The 19,516-nt window shown below is 38.6% G+C and overlaps 1 protein-coding gene across 4 annotated transcripts in view; it reads left to right on the top strand.

Annotated features, from left to right (window-relative positions):
* NSD3 (nuclear receptor binding SET domain protein 3) overlaps positions 1-19,516 on the top strand; it is a 94,347-nt gene that overhangs the window by 21,469 nt on the left and 53,362 nt on the right. For all 4 annotated transcript variants that reach the window (XM_057697651.1, XM_057697650.1, XM_057697649.1 and 1 more), the window contains exon 2: positions 13,072-13,790. In XM_057697651.1, coding sequence (XP_057553634.1) covers positions 13,116-13,790 — 675 coding nt within the window. In that variant the 5' untranslated portion in view covers positions 13,072-13,115. The remainder of the gene's footprint in view (positions 1-13,071; positions 13,791-19,516) is intronic.

Raw genomic sequence — 19,516 nt, 5'->3', positions numbered from 1 at the left:
AATTGATGTTTTATTAGTGTAATTGCTGAAATAAAGTTCAGAAAAGAAAATGTTTTCCCCTAAATCATAGCATTAAACTTTTTTTGGAGGGGGGGTGGCACTTTGTGGCTCTTGGGATCTTAGTTCCTGACCTGGGCCCCTTGGCAGTGGAAGCGTGGAGTCCTGACCACTGGATGACCAGGGAATTCCCCACTCCTTTTCTTTTCTTTTCTTTTCTTTTCTTTTCTTTTCTTTTTTCTTTTCTCTCTTCTCTTCTCTTCTCTTCTCTTCTCTTCTCTTCTCTTCTCTTCTCTTCTCTTCTTTTCTCTTCTCTTCTCTTTGTCTGTCTGTCTGTCTGTCTCTTTCTTTCTCATTAAACTTTCAAAGAGTTAACCTCAACCAGAATGGCAGTAAACCTCTTTAAATGACTCAAAAGTTTCACCAGCACTCTTTTCAAACCTCATAATTTTGACATCCTCAAATTTTCATTCAAAAGACATAAGGAAATAAAAAGTACCTATAGAGTTAATATCATGTGGCAGCCTCAGAGTCTCAGATCCAACCATTTATATTATGGGAATTTGACAAATTGTTTGAGAGAAAATGCCCAATTTGTCAGAAATAATTTGCTTCTATACCACTTACAGATATGGATAGGCGACTGTAACTACCAACTATGTAACACTTGGATGCTTTTAGAAGTATTTTATTTTGTTTGTAAAAATATATGAAACCTTGTAAACCGATATGGTTTTAGTTTCCTCAAAAGATTTGAATCTAAAAACAAATGGAGCACTACTTCCATTTGTAACTTTGTATTTAGTTGATTAAAAATTTTCAAGCAGGATACCTTTTGTTTGAAAGATTGATGTTGAGTTATGTAGTCACTGTACCAAAATCAGTTACTGCCTTTTGTCTATAAAAAGCCAGATTAGATGCTATCAATTCTAGCTACTTTTAGTAAATAACAGGTAAATATTGTTGTTCATTTCCTTTTTGGTGCTGTAGAAGCGTGATCAAGTTCTTAGAACCAAGTGGATGATTTTTTTTTCCATAACCCCACCCCCAGTTTTGTGTGTGTGTGGTGAAGTTAAAATGTAGAAAGGCTTCTGAAGGAAGAATATTAATTTTTAGCATAATTTGCATCTTGTTGACACTTAGTGGCAGTTTGTGTTTGCTGATTTTTAAAGGTGTGTGTTTGGGCTCCTTAAAAATATTTATCTCTTATTTCCAAAAAGGGTGAATGACTTACAGTTTTAAAGTAGATAATTATAACAAAATAATGTACCTCTGGTTTTTTTTTTTTAACAATACACCTTTGTTATTACATTACTAACAATTAAACATTTTTAAATTATGAAAGCCAAAATGGGTAAGTACAGAATTTATGTCTTATAGTCAAAGGATCAGTCTGATCATATAACTAGATTAAAATATGAATAGAACACAGAACCGAGAAAAATGGGGTCTCTTAAAAGCCTGACATTAGGAGATTTTAGCATTCTTCCTATATAGATTATGCATGTTTTTTCAAGTTTTTACTGTATTGAGGCTCTGGTTTCACCCTTGCAAACCTAAATACTGAAAATAATGGACCATGTTGTTTTTTAATCAATTTTATTTTTTAAAATATTTATTTATTTTTTATTTTTTGGCTGCCTCGGGTCTTAATTCTGGCGCACAGGCTTAGTTGCCCCGCAGCATGTGGGATCCTAGTTCCCCGAACAGGGATCGAACCTGCATCCCCTGCATTGAAAGGCAGATTCTTAACCACTGGACCACCAGGGAAGTCCCACATACTTAAAAAAAATAAATAAATAACTCCCCTTAGCATTTTGTTGTTGGTGTAGATTTGAGGAAAAAATAGTAAAATGGAAATCTCCCTTGATGCTGTCATCCAGAAATCTTCATATTCTGTCATTAAGTATGAGTCGTAGATGAAGTTTTCTGGAGGGGTGTGTGTGTATGTACTGAATTGATTTCAAATACAGGATCTGATTTTCAAACATTAGTGATCATCAGTTAGAAATCAGTATATGAATATATTTGATATATTCTCTTGTTACACCTCAAAGAGTATATACTTAAGCTTAATTTCAATTTTTTTGCTTTAAAACAAAATGACTCTCTAATTTTTGAACATTACGTATCATTTTTATAATATTTTGCTGCAGAAGTCGCCAAACAGTAAAAATGCCAGAGTTTCAAGAACCAGCATCGCTGGTTCACTACTATAGCCTGTCTGCATGCACTCCATTCCTGTTACTATAGAAACACGTACAGACTGTGGATTTATCATAAACCTTGAGAAATATTTCCTGCACAGTTCACATAAAGAAACATCTGGATCCCTTGTTTATCCTGGGGTAAAGGAAGACCACCCTCTTCCTCTGTGTTGTGGGAATCACGTTATATCCCACTATATTTCTTTAGCTGTAAAAGTTCTAATGTTGTTGTATCAAATACACTTTGTATTTTAGTAGGATTGATTATAATTGCTGGACTACGTTTGGAAAATAAGAATTCATGTTCATACCAATTCAGTTAACTATGATAGTGAAAATTGTGTTTTGAGAACTTCCACATTCTGAATTTCAGATCTACAGTATTAGTAACACTAGGGTGTTAAATAGATATGCTTATAAAGGAGCCTTTGATATACTTTGGTCTTTTGTTGGGTTCATAGACTCTCCCTGGAAATTCATTTGACTTCATGCCTGTCTCTTGGGGGTTTAAGGCTTGCAGGGAAGGGTAGCTCAGAACTAAGGAGAATCTCAGTAGTGGCTAGGTAAGTAGTTATCAGTCAAATTTTGACAAGGCTATTCTTGAGGAGACTATTGTTGTGTTTATAATTATCTTGCATTCTTCATGGCAGGATCCTCAACAAGTCTTTAAAGCATTTCATTTAGATGTAATAACTTCCTTAAGTTTACACAGTTCAGTTTAAAAGGTTCATTAAGCCCCTCCTCTGAGCCTTCACTTTGGGTTCTAGAAGCAGATGGATGAATAAAATTACTTCCTGCTCTTAAGAAAATCACATAAACAGATTGTTTGATGATTAATTCTAAGAGGTTTTATCTTAAGAACACAGAGGAAAGAAGTTACTCAGACTAGCCTAGAACTTAAGTGACTACTTCTTGGAAATGACTTTTTTTTCTTTCTTTTTTTTTTTTTTTGGGCTGAGTTGAGTCTTTGTTGCCGCACACAGGCTTTCTCTATTTGTGGCTAGCCAGGACTACTCTTTGTTGTGGTGCACTGGCTTCTCTTGCTGCGGAGCATGGGCTCTAGGCACGTGGCTTCAGTAGTTGCAGCACATAGGCTCAGTAGTTGTGGCACATGGGCTTAGTTGCTCCGCAGTAAGTGGGATCTTCCCGGACCAGAGATCAAACCTGTGTCCCCTACTTTGACAGGCGGATTCTTAACCATTGCGCCACCAGGGAAGTCCCTGGAAATGATTTTCTGAGCTCAAAAGATGATTAAAAGACAAGCAAAAAAAAGTAAAAGGGCATATTAGGCAAAGGAGATGAGTTTAGTAAAGGCACAGTGGTACGAAATTGTGTGTACAGTAATTCTCAGTAACTTGACATTGCTAGTGTACAAAAGTGACTTAAGCTTGGAGATATGGATAGAGATCTTGCTTAGAGGGCCTGTGTGCTCTGTTGGCTTTTCTAGGAATCATTGAAAGGTTTAAATCAGGAACGTGATGTGGTTAGATTTACAAATTAAGTAACCTAGGAATGTATTGAAGGGGTAGCTGGGTCTGAAGACAGAAATAGGTAATTTATATGACACCTTTAAAACTACTTCTGATTCCAGAAAGCCTGAATGATGATATCAATATAAGGAATTTTGATCTATAGTAAAATATAGTTTTTCCTTATTGAGAAGAAACTGGTGTTAAATAGGAAAATAAGTATATACAGCACAGCATATAATTCTATAAAATGGAATCCAGCAATATGTACAGTCTACTAAAGGGGAGTGTTCATTTTAAGAATTTGTTATAGTGACTTAGACTATGCATTTAACACATCATGTATATTTAATTGATACTTATGGCCTCAAGCTATTCATCTGAAAGATGACGTTTCCTTTTTTTTTTTTTAACTCTGTATCTATGATTGACTTAAGTAAACTTTTCTGTTATCACTCCCTTCAGGAATAAGCTGGGGGAATGAATGAATGAATGACCTAAAGCTTTAGTTGGTAATTTTCAACTTTTGTTCTTTAATAATATCTGTGAACAGCTTCAACAAAATTAAGAAAGAAGTATTCATTCATTGATTTCTCTCATTTTTTTTTTTCATTCACTGATTTCTTTCATCTTACAACAAAACAAAAACCATATGGAAACATTGGTCAGAGGAAGAATTTGTCCTAAATTGTTTGTCTGTGATGGTTTCATTTACTTGGAAGTGCATATTAGAATGGGCAGAACCAGGCCGTGAAGTCTCCCACAAATTGTTAGCCCTGGGAGGCAGGATCGGGAAGTGTGTGATGTAAAGTGTGTGTTTGTGTTGCTGTTTACTCTACATACTTGGGGATTGTGGGAAATGAGTTTCCTTGTCATGAGCCAGAGCTGTGGGACAGAGGCCTGTGTGTGCATCCTCCCTTTACAGGATGTCTGACTGCTGGCCTTCCTTCATTTTTCACTTGTGAAATGGGGGTAGCAATAGTATTTCCTCGGAGAGGTGTTATGAGGAGTGAAATAATATAACAAATGTGAAGCATTTAAAGTAGTATTGACACATAGTGGGTCCTCAAATGTTAGTCGTTATTGTTATTATTACTTTAGTAACACAAAACATTTAAAACATGTCTTTATCAGGGCTTTATTAATGACAAAGGTATGAGAGGTTTTGGTGGCCCCTGTGGAGTAGTTTTGAAATGTGTGGGTGAGGGATTCCCTGGTGGTCTGGTGGTTAGGACTCCGCGCTTCCACTGCAGGGGGCCGGGTTCTATCCCTGGTCAGGGAACTAAGATTCTACAAGCCACACTGCTGGCCAAAAAAAAAAAAAAAAAGGTGTGGGTGAAGAACACCTAACTTCCAGTCCTGCCTGTCTTTCGTGGCCTGAGTGCCTCCTTCCCCAGGGAGCATTATTCTCAGTTGTCTGTTATAATTTTGATGGCACGCAGTGTAATCCTTAGTCACCTTCTAGTTAATGTTGTTTACATGGTTTACTGTTATTTTATGAGTCTTGCCCATAAAATCCTGTTTTGTCTAATATACTAAAGAGATTGTAAATGCCTTCAGGTGCGAGGTCAGGTTTTTCACAAGTTGTGTGTGCCCAGCGTTGCACTGAATGATAGTTGTAAAAATAGCCAACAGATACTGGGCTCTGACTATACTCCGGGCACTGCCCAAAGTACTGCTCGTGGATTAACCCTTAATTCTTACAGCAACACTGTACAGGTAGACAATTAAAGTACCCACAGTTTCTAGGCCAGAAAACTGAGATTTAGGGAGATTAAGTTGCCAGAAGTCACATAGCTAACGAGCCTTAGCTCTGGGTTTTGGACCTAGCAGTTTGATTCTGTTAACCATAGTGCTCACTGGCGCACCTCCTAATTCTGTGATGTCAGTTGGTGTGTCTGCTGTTTGAAGGCTGGCTGCCAGACTGCAGCATGTAGAAAAATCACTATGAAAAGGTATTTAGTTGTAGTCCCAAAATATCTTCTTTTTTAACGATCAAAACTACTTTCTTGACTGCATTATTGTGTTATTTGGAGGTGTAATATGAAAGAGTGTGGCTCTCTTCATGCTTAGACTTTCTAGAAAATATGATACAGTGGACCGTTTAGCTGAGTTGGTCAGAGTGTGGTGTCAAGATTTAATGCACGCTTTTCCACCTTAAGAAGCAGTCGCTTTTTCTTTTCAATACTTCTTCCAACCCTTAGCTAAATTATTTATTTTTATTTTTCCCCAACATTTTACTTTAAAATTTTTCAAGCTTTTAGGAAAGTTAAAAGAATATTAGTCAACACCTCGATTAGTTAATTGTTAACATTTTGCCTCCTTAGTTTTACTCTAGGTATATGTACTTTTTAAATCTTAAACTACCTGAAAGTTGTGGCCCTCATGACACTTTAACTGTTTCAGCATAGCTCTCCTAAGAATAAGGACATTCTCTTACATAAACAGAACACTGTTATCATACCCTTGAAAATTAAAAGCGCCATTGTTTAGTAGCTAGTTCACATTTTAAAGTCTCATTTTCTCCAAGACATTATTTTTACCTTCATGTGTATGTTTAAGTCCGGGATTTAATCAGAGTTCACCCACTGCATTGGTTGTTAAATCTTGTCTTTTAAAATGGAGAATAGTCTCTCCACCTTTTATTTGAAATGTTAACTTTTTGAAGAGCTGAGGCGTGTTTTCTGAGAGAAGGTCCCAGGTTCTGGGTTTGTCTGATTGTGTCCTCATTTTGAGATCCGGCGTAAGTGCTGGGAAGAAAGCTTCGGAGACGATGACGTGTTGATGAATCACAGCACAAGGCACAGGCGGCCAGTCGGGCCGGCTTCTGGTGATGCCACATCTGCTCACTTGCCTGAGTGCTGCCTACCCCAGCTCTCTCCTGTACCTAGGAAGTAACCTATGGAGTAGGGAATATTTACACTGTCGTTTTCACTTGTTTTAGTTTTCCTCAAAACCCCTTAGTGGGTCTCTCCCCATTTCCTAGAATGTAAGAGTATAAGGATATTTCTTTGTTAGATATGTATTTTGCAAATATTTTCTCTCTGCCTGTAATTCACCTTTTTGTTTTCTTAATTGTCTTTTGAAGAGTGGGAGTTTTTCATTTTGAAGTCCATTTTATCGATCTTTTTCTTTTGTAGTTCATAGTATTTGTGTCCTGTTTAAGAAATCTTCATGTAAAACAGTGGTATAAAACCCATTTGTTTATTTTCATTTCAGTTGAAAAACACTGACACATGAAGGCAAGTTGATCAAATCTGTTCCAAACTGCAGAGTGAAATTTAAAGTGTTAGGAAAGAGATGAAAACTAATGAACTGTATAAAACAAATAAAATAAAAAATAAATAAATAAATAAAACAGAGGTATCTTTTCTCTTATGTTTTATTCTACAAGTTTTACGGTTTGACTTTAGTACCAAGTTTATGAACTCAGTTATTTTTGTGTATAATGTAAAGTAAGGGGGAGGTTTGCTTTTTGTATAAAGATAGGCAGTCATTTTTCTCCAGTCCCATCTGTTGAAAATACCATCCTTTCCCCTTGAATTACCTTAGCACCTTTGTGGAAGATCAGTTGACTACATAACTATGGGTGTCAGTGTTTCGTTTGTTTGTTTTTTGTAATGAGCATAACACATTTTTACCAAACAAGGGATTAGTGGGTGAGTAAAGTTGCATTATAGGCTAATATCCCAAGAAATCCTGCAGGTCTGTAGGGGGGTACTAGTTTTAAGCGCTTTGAGGTCAGGGACTCTTTCATTCATCTATTAATTGAACAGTATTGAGTGTCCAGCATTGAATAAGACATCCGTGGGCTCTGCGCTTATAGAGCATGCAGTGGAATGAGGGAGACAGACCGTGAGAGGGCAAACACATGCTTGTGTAACACATATTGTGGTGAGTACTATAAAGGAAGAAAACAGGCTTCGTGAGGAGAACAAGCGGTGGACTTCAGAGGTCCTCTCTGAGAGATAAGGGGTGTTCGGGTAGCTGGAGTGGCACACGTGAAAATCCCGATTGCAGAAATGGAGTTGGCACATTTGAGAAATTGAAAAGAAGCCCCTGTGGCTGGAGTGTGATGCTTCCAGTGGAGAGTGTTGGTAGATGACTGTGGAAATGTGAACTGAGGCCCAACCATGCATGGACTTGCTGGGATAGTACCTAGTCTGGATTTTACTTGAGTGCACTGGGAAGGCATTGAAGGTTTTGTTGTTTGTTTTTGCTTATTTTAGCAAATCATGTAATTACTATCTAGATCAATAAATTGAATATAACTAGCAGCTCAGAAACTCCCTTATGGCCCCCCTCCAGTGTTTATAGCACGCCTTCCAAAAAAGCAACTACTATTCTGACAGCTATCTCCATAGGTTTAGCTTTAACTTTATCCTGTTTTTGAGGCTTGTGTAAATGAAATCCCACTGTGTGCTATGTGAGTGGAATTGTTGTGTCTGGCTTCCTTCATTCAAAATGACTTTTGTTCATTCAAATGAACATCCATGTTGCTGCTCATTTTCCCCGCTGTAATTTGAGGAATAATCACATGATTTGGATTAGTTTTTAAAAGGTGGTGGGCTGTTCTCTGGGGAGATGGGTTCTGAGAGGTAGGAGAAACAGAGACGGGGAGAAAGAGGAAGTGGAGAGAAAGTGTAGACTGGGGCGGTGGCTGTGTAAGAGTCAAGGGCAGGTGCGGGGACCAGTGTGAAGAGCTAGAGACGTGGACTGGGATACAAAAGTGTTAGTGTGAGACGTATGCTTGGGAGGTAAGACTCAGGGAGTTTACTGACAGATTGGACAAGAGCAGGAGTGAGGGGAAGGGGTGTGTCAGGATTCCCAGGTTTCTGGCATGGGCAACCGATAGATGGAGGTTTCATTTTCTTCTCATAGGAAGGACTGGGGGAAGGACACATTTAAGTAAAATAAAAATTAAAAGTTCATTATGAGGCATTTTAAGATGCTTGTGAGATATGAGAGACGCTGTCAAACGGGCATTTGGATTATGGGTGTGGGACATATTGGATTAAAGTGGGATGTTTGGGTAGTTTGCATTTTATGAGGCAGCTGCTGTGTAAAGAGTACTGTATTGGAGTTAGAAGATCCAAGTTTCCCCCTTTTATTCAGCTTACGTTGGCTTTGTGACTGAGGGCAAATCAGTTGATCTTTTTGAGCTCCATTCCTTCTCATCTGTAAAATGGAAATAACACTTTGCTTCATAGGATTAAACAAAGTGTAATATATAAGGCCTCAGTTTATAGGTATTTGGCCCAGTGGATGCTCAGAAAAGTTCGTTCATGCACATGCAATTTGTATTGGTAGGGAAAAGTCAGATTATGGAAAATCTTGAAAGTCATGGAAGGGACTTGGTGTGGTATGGAGTTCAGAGTGTCTTAATTTGGGAGTAGACTTGGTGCAGTTTGGTTTTAGATGAAACTAAAGAAGAAATAGTTAGAAGTGAGAAATATCTAGGAAATCAGTCATTGTAGGTCCAGGATAAGGTGCTGATGAGGGCCTGATCTGACATGGATGTAGAGATCAAAGAACAAATCAGAGTTCAAAGGACTACAAGACCGTCCAATGATTAGTTTTATGGCTTCACAGAAAGGGAAGAATCAGTTGCCCATGAACCTGAGGGTGTTAGCCTGGGAAGCTAGAAAAATAGTGGAAGCAATGGCCAATCTGAGGTAGTATGAAAGGAAAGCTGAGTTGGGGTTTGAACGTATGACTCTTAAGGTTGTAGTATGTTGTCTTTGGGTGGTTGGGTATTCTCTGGCAGTCAGATCTCGTGGAAAGAGCACAGGATTAGAAGCTAAGAGAGTGATTCTTTTTCAGGTTTAATCACTAATTAGCTTTGTAGTCTTGGGAAATTCAGCAAATATTGAATGCAGTTATCTAAAAAATGAAGCCAGCACCTGCCCTGTCAGCCTTACAGGATTGTTTTGCAGGTCAAATGAGAATGTATATGAAAACACTGTGTAATTGTAAACTCTTATACTCTAATTATAATAGGATAACGCTATTTCTTTTCCTAGTTCAAACTAAAATAAAATATTTGGTTATAGGGCTAGAGAAGAGAATAGAAGGGGGAAAACGCCAAACTTCTTAAAGGTTTGTGTTTGGAACTAAATCAAAAGCATCAGAAATCTTAGTCTCTGAACACAAGTGCCTGAAAACCTCTGTAGACTATAGTTTGGGAGTCTGTCTGGAAGGTGATCTTGTGCACAACAGTTATGAGAACCAAAAACACAGGTTGCATCTTATCAAGTGTTGGTATTTAACTCGCCTTTGGGTTGGAAGTTTGGAGAACTTTTGAATTCCACCTGCGTACTTGCCTTACCCTTCTGGTGTCTGTGAGCTATACATTTTTGCCAAGGGTCAGATTAGGGTAATGTTTCAACTCTTAAGCTATACATATAAAGAAATGATTTCTAACCTTTATCAGTATTGTCAGTAAATTGTGCTGGATAGGATCATAGACTCCGAAACCAGACTGCCTGGCTCAAATCCCAGCTGTCAGCTAATGACCAGTCTTGTGTATTTCAGCAAGTCATAACCTCTCTTGCTTCTGTTTCCCCATCCATAATGGGACTAATGTGAATGTCCAGCTGAAGGCTGTTGGGAGCATTGAATGTAGCACTGTGTGTAGAGCACTTAGAACAGCTCCTGGCACACTCTAAGCGCTCTTTTAAGTGTTAGCGGTGATTATTATAGAATAGTTAGTGGTTATTTTGGCAGTGACCAAGGAATAAAGCACACAAACAAAAGAAACAAATCCACTCAGAACCTATAGCTGAGGAAAGTGGAAGTGGTATAGTGGCAAAAATCTTGGGCCTTAGAGTCGGAGATGCGTACATTCAAATCCCGATTCAGCCCCCTGGGTGTTGGGGTTTAAGCAAGCCACCTAACCCCTCTGAAGCTCACTTTCTTTTCCTATGAGCCAGGAGTCACAATACCCACCTTGCAGAGTTGTTTTGAGGATTAAATGAGATACGTATACAGTGCTTGGCCCAGAGTAGATGCTAAAAAAGTGGGAGTGCTCTCTCACACCCCGTGCCCCCCCACGCCTCACTCCGCTATACAGCAGTAAGGACAGTTTGATTTCCTATATGCTCACATATTCATTTATTTGCAATTTTAGAACTTTCTAAAATTCTTTCCATTTACGAACAGCAGAAGAAACAGCAGCTGTTTAATTGGATTCACCTCGGAAAGTGCTGTCAGCTTTTGTTTCCTTCTTCCCTTAGCTGTTTTGGGTAACTTGCTCTATCATTATGGTAAATCCTGCTGGAACCAAGATGGCGGACATTATTAGCTGGTCATGGAATTGAACTGGACTGTAGCTTCAGAATCCTCTTCCCAGTATTCTGGCAGCTGCAGTTAGTTCATAGACTTGATACAGTAGTGAAATCCTCTCAGCCTTAGAGCTTTTTAGAAGAAATGTTTATAGAATTTTCAAAATAACATCTGGGCAGTCCATTAATCCTCTGTCTCAAGATGTGGGACTGTCAAACGCTATGACAAAGCAGAGTGGTCTTAGAGCATTTCCTAATAGATGTTTATCCGTATTATAACATTGTTACACAACGTGGGCATTTTCAGACACCTTCTAGAGAAGGCACAATAGTTGTTAAGAGTATAATGCAGTAACCGAACCAAGAGTGTGTGTCAGTATCCGCTGGAATGTGGCCTTAAAATACTCATGCTCTAGGCCTCACCCCAGATTTATTGAATCACAGTCATCAAGTATATAGATCTTGATATGTGCCTTTTATAAAAATAAAGATGATTCTGCTGTATATACCACTGATTAAAAACAACTAGCTACTGGCAAGGGTATAGGAAATCAGGCATCCCCTCACACTATTAGTAGGAGTATAAATTGATATAGTATAGCCTATACAACAGTTTTGCAGTATCTATCAAAATTCAACTCTGTCCTAGAAGAATACATATATGCATAAAGATACAGCTTCAAGAAAGTTTCCTGTAAACCTGTGTATAATATCAAACGGTTGTGAGCAGCTGGATGATTGCCAGTACGTAAATGGTTAAATACGTTACTGTAGATTCCACAGTTGTTTACTGTGCAGCCACTTAAAGAGTGAAGTGTGTATAAGGATGTATCTATACATGCTGATGTAGAAGGCTATCTAGGTCGTATTTTAAGTTGAATAAGCAAGTCACAGAATAAACTCTTTTAAACATTTTGTGTGTAAATATGTAGAGACAGATTTGGAAGAATACCCACTAAAGTAGTTGAAGTGGTTATCCATGGCTTTGAAAAATGGGAATGGTGGAGTGGGAGAGGATTTGGCCTTTTAATTTTTTTATTTAAAATATTTGCAATAAGATTTTATTATTGTTATTTATTTTATTTTTGGCTGTGTTGGGTCTTCGTTGCTGTGCACAGTCTTTCTGTAGTTGTGGAGAGAGGGGCTACTCTTCGTTGCAGTGCATGGGCTTCTCATTGCAGTGGCTTCTCTTGTTGCGGAGCACGGGCTGTAGGCGTGCGGGCTTCAGTAGTTGTGGCTCACAGGCTCTAGAGCACAGGCTCAGTAGTTGTGGCACACGGGCTTAGTTGCTTTGCAGCATATGGGATCTTCCCGGACCAGGGATTGAACCCGTGTCCCCTGCATTGGCAGGCAGGTTCTTAACCACTGTGCTACCAGGGAAGTCCCCAGATTTTATTATTTTTGTAATAACAGAACCACTGGGGACTTCCCCAGTGGCACAGTGGTTAAGAATCCACCTGCCAATGCAGGGGACACGGGTTCAATCCCTGCTCCAGGAAGATCCCACATTCCATGTGCCACAACTACTGAGTCTGTGCTCTAGAGCCCATGTGCTGCAACAAGAGAAGCCACCACAGTGAGAAGCCCACACACCACAATGAAGACTAGCCCCCACTCACCGCAACTAGAGAAAGCCCACACGCAACTAAGACCCAACACAGCCAATAAATTAATTAATTAATTAATTAATTAATTAAAAAAAAACACTGGACCAACCATGAATGATTTAAGGAAAGCTCACATGGAACCTAATTTATTTGAGTCAAGATGCTGCTTATTTTGCAATTTCCAGTTTTAACTGAGACTTATAATCTCTAACTTGGGAAACAGAAAGGAACGTCAAAACTATTTTGCATGTTTGCAAAAGGATAAAATTTTGTTACTCAAGTTACTGTGAAAGTAAGTGTTTCAGACAGATAAGCATTTAAGAGAAAAAGTATTTGCTGTATGTCAGAATCCTGTTGGCTACCTATTTTAAAAATATGTTGTGTTTGTGCAGATCTGGATATGAAAATTGGATTCAGGATATTTTCCTTTAATCCTTTTGCAAGTGATTAGCCTCTAGCCCTTGAGGATGTTAACTAACACCTTTTAAATCTCTCTTTAAAACTTTAGGCCCGATGAGAGAAAGGGAAAGTTAAGGATGCTGGAGCAGAACAATGGATTTCTCTTTCTCTTTCATGCAAGGGATCATGGGAAACACAATTCAGCAACCACCTCAACTCATTGACTCCGCCAACATCCGTCAGGAGGATGCCTTCGATAACAACAGTGACATTGTTGAAGATGGTGGCCAGACACCATATGAAGCTACCTTGCAGCAAGGCTTTCAGTACCCACCTACAACAGAGGATCTTCCTCCACTCACGAATGGCTACCCACCATCAATCAGCATGTATGAAACTCAAACCAAATACCAGTCCTATAATCAGTATCCCAATGGGTCGGCCAATGGCTTTGGTGCAGCTAGAAACTTTAGCCCCACTGACTATTACCATTCAGAAATTCCAAACACAAGACCACATGAAATTCTGGAAAAACCTTCTCCGCCACAGCCACCACCTCCTCCTTCGGTACCGCAGACTGTGATTCCAAAGAAGACTGGCTCACCTGAAATTAAACTAAAAATAACCAAAACTATCCAGAATGGCAGGGAATTGTTTGAGTCTTCCCTTTGTGGAGACCTTTTAAATGAAGTACAGGCAAGTGAGCACACAAAGTCAAAGCATGAAAGCAGAAAAGAAAAGAGGAAAAAAAGCAACAAGCATGACTCATCTAGATCTGAAGAGCGCAAGTCACACAAAATCCCCAAATTAGAACCAGAGGAACAAAATGTAAGTTGAAACATCTTTTTGAAAATTTTGTAATATTTCACATTTACTGGAAGTCCAAGAGATATTTGAGTTTTTATCTCTTCAAATGTAAATATTTCTGATAATTTCTTTCTTCTAATCCTTAGCAAGGAACTCGGGATGTTATGATAGGTGGTGAGTAAGTATTTGTTGAATAAATGAATGGACATCATCAGAGTAAAGAAATATTTTTAAAACATATGACACTAAAAATCTTGCCTCCGATGTTTCTTTGTTTAATAGCCTCACTTAATTTTGCTTGTGATAAACTCCTGGTTTCTGAAGGTGAAGAGGAAAGGCAGAGAGAAGATGGTTTTCCATTGTTGCAGACCAACTTTTGCCAGTAGAGCTTAAATTTAATACTTATTATTAGTGTGTTTGCTACAAAATAACCTGAAGTAAATAAACTTTTTAATTAAAATCAAAGTTAGTATTCATTCATATTCATTAAAACTTCAGCTAGAATTTTTATAAAAGTCATCCTTTAGTGGTAACTGAAGATGTACGCTGCTAAAAATTTTTTTAACATCTCTGAGGTTTCAGTATTAATTTTCTTAATAATAAAAAGAGGTATGTAACAACTCAATGCTAGCTTGAGTGAAGACTTTTCAGTTAGAATTCTAATACTTGGTATTACTTGAAGATGTCCCCAGACCTTGATTTGGGAAGAAGTGAATATCTATGAATTTTGTGACAGTTGTATGCTTTTCTATCTGGTATGCCAAAAAGTTAATTTCTTATCTTCTGTTCAAAGAAATGTTTACATCTTACCAACTCACCTTTTCCTTGGTAGCTGGGTTCCACTACTTTATACAACTCAAATGTGATCTTTTTCTGGAATAAAGGTCACACTGGTTCTAGACTCTCACAAGTCGCAGTGTGTGTGATATTTCAATGTTTTTCTCATTTTCCTATAGTTTTCTTGTTTATTCATTTAACAAATATTGACTGAGTACCTCATATGTGCTAGATACTTTTCTAAGAATTGAAAGTCAGGCAGTGAATGAAAAGTAAAGATGCCTACTTTCAGAGTGCTAATATTCTAGGAAGAGGAGTCAGAAAATACACACATACTTATGTAAATGTGTCTTAAGTTCAGATAGTGGTAGGCGCTATGAAGAAAATAAAACTGGGTGATGAGATAAAAGAGTAAATGTGGACAGTAGCAGCTCTTCCATCTTAGTTCTGCAGCTGTAAAATGAAGGCTTTGAAACTAAGTGGTTTCTGAAATGCCTTTGAATTTCTTATGTCATTTATTAAATGCTACCCCCACAGAATTTAGCTCATGTAGTGTCTTATGCTGTTTATTAAATGAATGAATCAGTGGAAGGAGAGAAGTTAACTTTTTGCTCTCCAGATACGTGCACTGTAGCAGTTCTTTCGTGGACATGCAGTGAGAAGACACGTGATGCACTATGACCCTTAGGAATTACAAAAATGCATAAAACCTGAATTTGGTTTTAGCTTAGGTCCTAAGAACCATCTTGCTGGCCCGTCTTGCTTTTGCTCTAGAGATTCTGGCAAATAGGAGACTACCCAGTTTTACTTATTAGGCTAGACTTCTTGCCTTTATTGATAAAAAAATATTAAAATATATAATTTTAAATATGTTGCAAAATAGGGCTGGAAACTGTTACAGAAGATAGCCTGTTCATTGTTCGTATCCACTCTTTGCTTTATTGTAATCTAGGGAAAAAATTCAGTGCAGTGATATTTCTAGTAGGCACTTTTCAATGAGATTTTAAAGCCAATTCTGTCTTTGTTGGATGTCTGCCTTGTCTGGCCATTTATATCACTGAAACCTTCAGTTAACTGTTACATCCAGGGATTAGAATGGTTAGATGTAATTTAAGAGTTTTAGTTCATTTTGTTTTTTAGTAAATCATGTGGGGCATAATTTAATATTTCATTATTTAGGATCTTACAGTATCTTGGGGTAAAGGAACGTTAGTTTGACTAAAGGTATGGATGTGTCAAGTGGCATTGATAGCACTAAATTTTACCAACACCATTGCCTGAAGTTGAGTTTTGGGGGAAAATCCAGATTTTTTTCGTATCTCCCTCCTGCATTTTATTTCAAAGAAATATGGTGAAGAGCTCGCTGCTTTTAGTTGAATTTGATGAATTACGCTTTGCCACACATGGGGGCAGTGATAAGCTTAAGAGATGGCTCCATGAGTAATGCTGCATTCTGACGACGGGCCCTGCATGTTCTTTGGCGCCTCCGCTGAGCTGTGCAGACAAGGGGTGTGCACAAGCCCACCTCTTTCTCGTGACGGTGGATATTTCAGTGGGGTCTCCTTAACTTGAACAACGTCATTTTTGCTTCCTTTAGGACAGTTGTTTTTAAGTGTTTTTATTTTTGATAACCTTGTGCCTCCTGGTTGTCACTGGGGATCCACGTCTTTGGTGTTGGGCATCGTAGGGGGCGTAGAAGGGAAAGAGAAGCCCATGTAAGAGTCTGCTGACACCACTGGACAGCCCCCCTCCGCCAGAGGCCCGAAGGAAGCATAGTGAGAACTGTGTGCCTGCAAGGATTGTCCTCAAGCTGGGTTTTCATATAGATAGACATATAGATATAGATATATAGATACAGGTGTTTCTTCCTTAAAAGCTCACTCATTCATAGGTTCTTTTTTTTTAATATATAATTTTTTAAGCATTTATTTATTCTTTTGGCTGTGTTGGGTCTTAGCTGCAGCACTCGGGAGCTTTCGTTGGCTTGGGCTCCTCTTTGCAGCACCAGGGCTTCTCTCTAGTTGTGGCTCACGTGCTCAGTAGTTGTGGTGCGTGGGTTTAGTAGCCTCACTGCATGTGGGATCTTAGTTCCCCAACCAGGGATCGCACCGGTGTCCCCTGCATTGGAAGGTGGATTCTTAACCACTGGACCACCAGGGAAGTCCCCATAGGTTCTTTTTGAGACAAAGCAGACAAAATCTCATCTAAAATAATACACTTTAAGATTTCACTTACTCCTTTTTTCTTTCCTTTTTTCTTAGTATTTGATCTACAAGTAGTTCCTCCCAATTCTGAGTTGTTTGGCCTTCTAAAGAGTGGTTGTTCTTTGGAACAATCTAAGTGTATCTTCTCAGCAATGAAAATGTGTCCAAACATCTAGGCAGCAGGAGACCTGAGATCACCACTGAAATTGTATATTTTGTAAAGCTGCTTTAGCTGTTCTCTCTCCCACCAGATTAGAAACATGTGGAAATGTTTCTGTAGTTCTTCCTCCTTGGCAGGTGTAGTGCCTCAGGCCTGTGAGTGAAGGCCCTATTCAAACATTGGTCTTTCCCCAGCACCTCCCTGGGCTTATCCTCTAAGGCCAGTCTCATTAACTCTTAGCTTGCTATTTTCACTTATCAAAAGCTAGAGAGCTGGTTTGGTCCCAATAGCACTGAGTAAGAGGTTGTGTTTTGTTCTCTAGCCTCAGAGTGTCAGGTCTTAAAATTTTTAGAAACCGTTCATATGCATTACGAGCTTACACCATTACTCAGAAAGTAAAAGAAAAATGCATGAACAATTTACTGACGTTACATTTTTCTTTCTACCTTAAATGATGACGTGTTTTTTGTTCCTTTAGAGAATATGATTTTACTTAATGTTTTGAAAACTATTAAGGATTTGGAATTCTGCCAGGTTTGATGTGTATTATTCATCCTGATAGATCTCTTGGGTTTTAATAAAAATACTAGACCAAATTTTTTTTTTTTTTTTTTTTTTTTTTTGGTCTGCACCACACAGCTTGTGGACTCTCAGTTCCCCATCAGGAATTGAACCCAGGCCCTCAGCAGTGAATGTGCCGGGTACTAACCACTGGACAACCAGGGAATTCCCCCCAGTTTTTTAAAAGGAACATTTAGGGCAATGTAATTTTATTTTAGCTGCTCTTAACGTATTTTTTTCTACCTGTTTAAGAAACTTCCTGTGATTCTTTACTGAGAAGAAAAAAAGGTCTTTGCATGTGAAATTACCAAAAATGTAAAGTGATGTGTACCCCTAAAATCATTCATTTAAAATTAAGACAACTAGAACATTATGGTGAGCTCACTCACTGTCATCTTTGTCTCTGATGCTTTCTCTTCCTGAAGCGGCTCTACAAGTACCAAAAAAGGTATCTTCAGTCCCTATTTGATTTTAATCTCTTTTAAACTTACCTATCCTTTGAACAACTGACGGAAAATGGATTTTATGCCCAGCACTATTTTATCTGTTGGCAATTTCTGACTCCTTATTTTTCTTGACTCCTAAGCATTTGACTTCCATTGACCGTTTCATCTTAAAAACTCCCCTTCTTAATTGGTGTTTGTGATGCTGTGTTATCTCTCTTTTCTTTTGAGCTCAAGTCATAAACCTCTAAATGCCTACTAGATATTTCTATGGTGCTCACGCATTAGCACATTTTACAATGTATTATATATTCCCTTTCTATCATTGCAGCACCTTTATTTGACTGTTTTTTCTTCTTTTATTTTTATAGTCTTGAAAGCTTAGAATAAATCTTCTTGGGCTTCTTTTTCTCCCTTGCCATTTCTTTCCTTTTAAAATGACTGTGTAAAAAAATCTCAGTTCTTTGAAAGTGATTTTAACAGTGTTTCATGCTGGACTGGAGGGAACGCGAACAATATGGAACAAACAAAAAAATCAAAAAGAGATAAGGTATTTGAATAATAAAAAGGTTTTGAAGGAAATCCTGTCTTTAATCCAGAAAGGGAAAACTGTTAATGAGCTGCAGACCAGTTCTTACAATAGGAGGATTCCGTTGTTTGGCAAAGATGAGTCATTCCTTATCTATCTGCCCTCAGAGTTACAGAGATCCCTAACACCGCAGCATCACCATCACCACCATCACAAAGACTGAAGGTGCAGAGGAGGGGGACTTGCTTTCTTGGCTACATATGCGCTTCCCCAGGTGGCCCTGTCCTGCTATAGCTTGAGAATGAGAAGCTGAGGCGAGGGCTTAAGCTACATCTGCGGACTGAAATGAAGCTGCCGGCCGGGCCTACGCAAATGTGGACAGTATTTTTAAACTGCCTCCTTACACTAGTGATCAGGACAGAAATTCTCATCCGAACATAGATTTTTCTCTCCTCGCTCCGTGAGTGTGTCCTATTGGGTTAGCTAGTCACGGTGCCACCGCAGACGCATCTGACAGAGTTAATTTTGCACCCACCAGCAGCTGCCACTACCTCCTTTTACCTGGGCTATTTCCAGTATTTTCAGTAGCCTCCTAATTAGACATTCTGCTTCCCAAGAGACTCTCTTCCAAAATATTCTTTCAATAACGTGATCTTTTTAACATAGAAATGGGTGCGTGTTACTTCTCCACCTAATCCTCTTCAGAGGCTTTCGTTGCACTTAAGATAAAATGCTTGAACATGGCTTATAAGGCCCTGGTGATGTAGCCTCTTCTCCACTCTCATCTTGTAACCTCTCTCTTCTTTGGGGCAGTTAAGTCCATTGCAGTGGCTTTTTTGAAGTGTCTGCCTTTGTTTAACCTCAAGGACTTCACACATGCCACTCCTCTCTGGAATGGTCTTTCCCTCACTTTTTACTAGACCAACTCCTGTTCTTTTGATTGAGACTATACTTTCTCAGAGAGGCCTTTCCTGACCTTCACATCGTTGCTACACACACACCCCATTACTTCCCTTCATATTAACATTTACATTGTATGAGTGTGTGTTTGTGTTTGTCTGTGTGTTCTAGCC

This window comes from Hippopotamus amphibius, chromosome 10 (genome assembly GCF_030028045.1).
Source record: "Hippopotamus amphibius kiboko isolate mHipAmp2 chromosome 10, mHipAmp2.hap2, whole genome shotgun sequence".
In the NCBI taxonomy this organism is placed as follows: domain Eukaryota; kingdom Metazoa; phylum Chordata; class Mammalia; order Artiodactyla; family Hippopotamidae; genus Hippopotamus; species Hippopotamus amphibius.
This window is presented reverse-complemented; position numbering and strand designations above follow the sequence as displayed.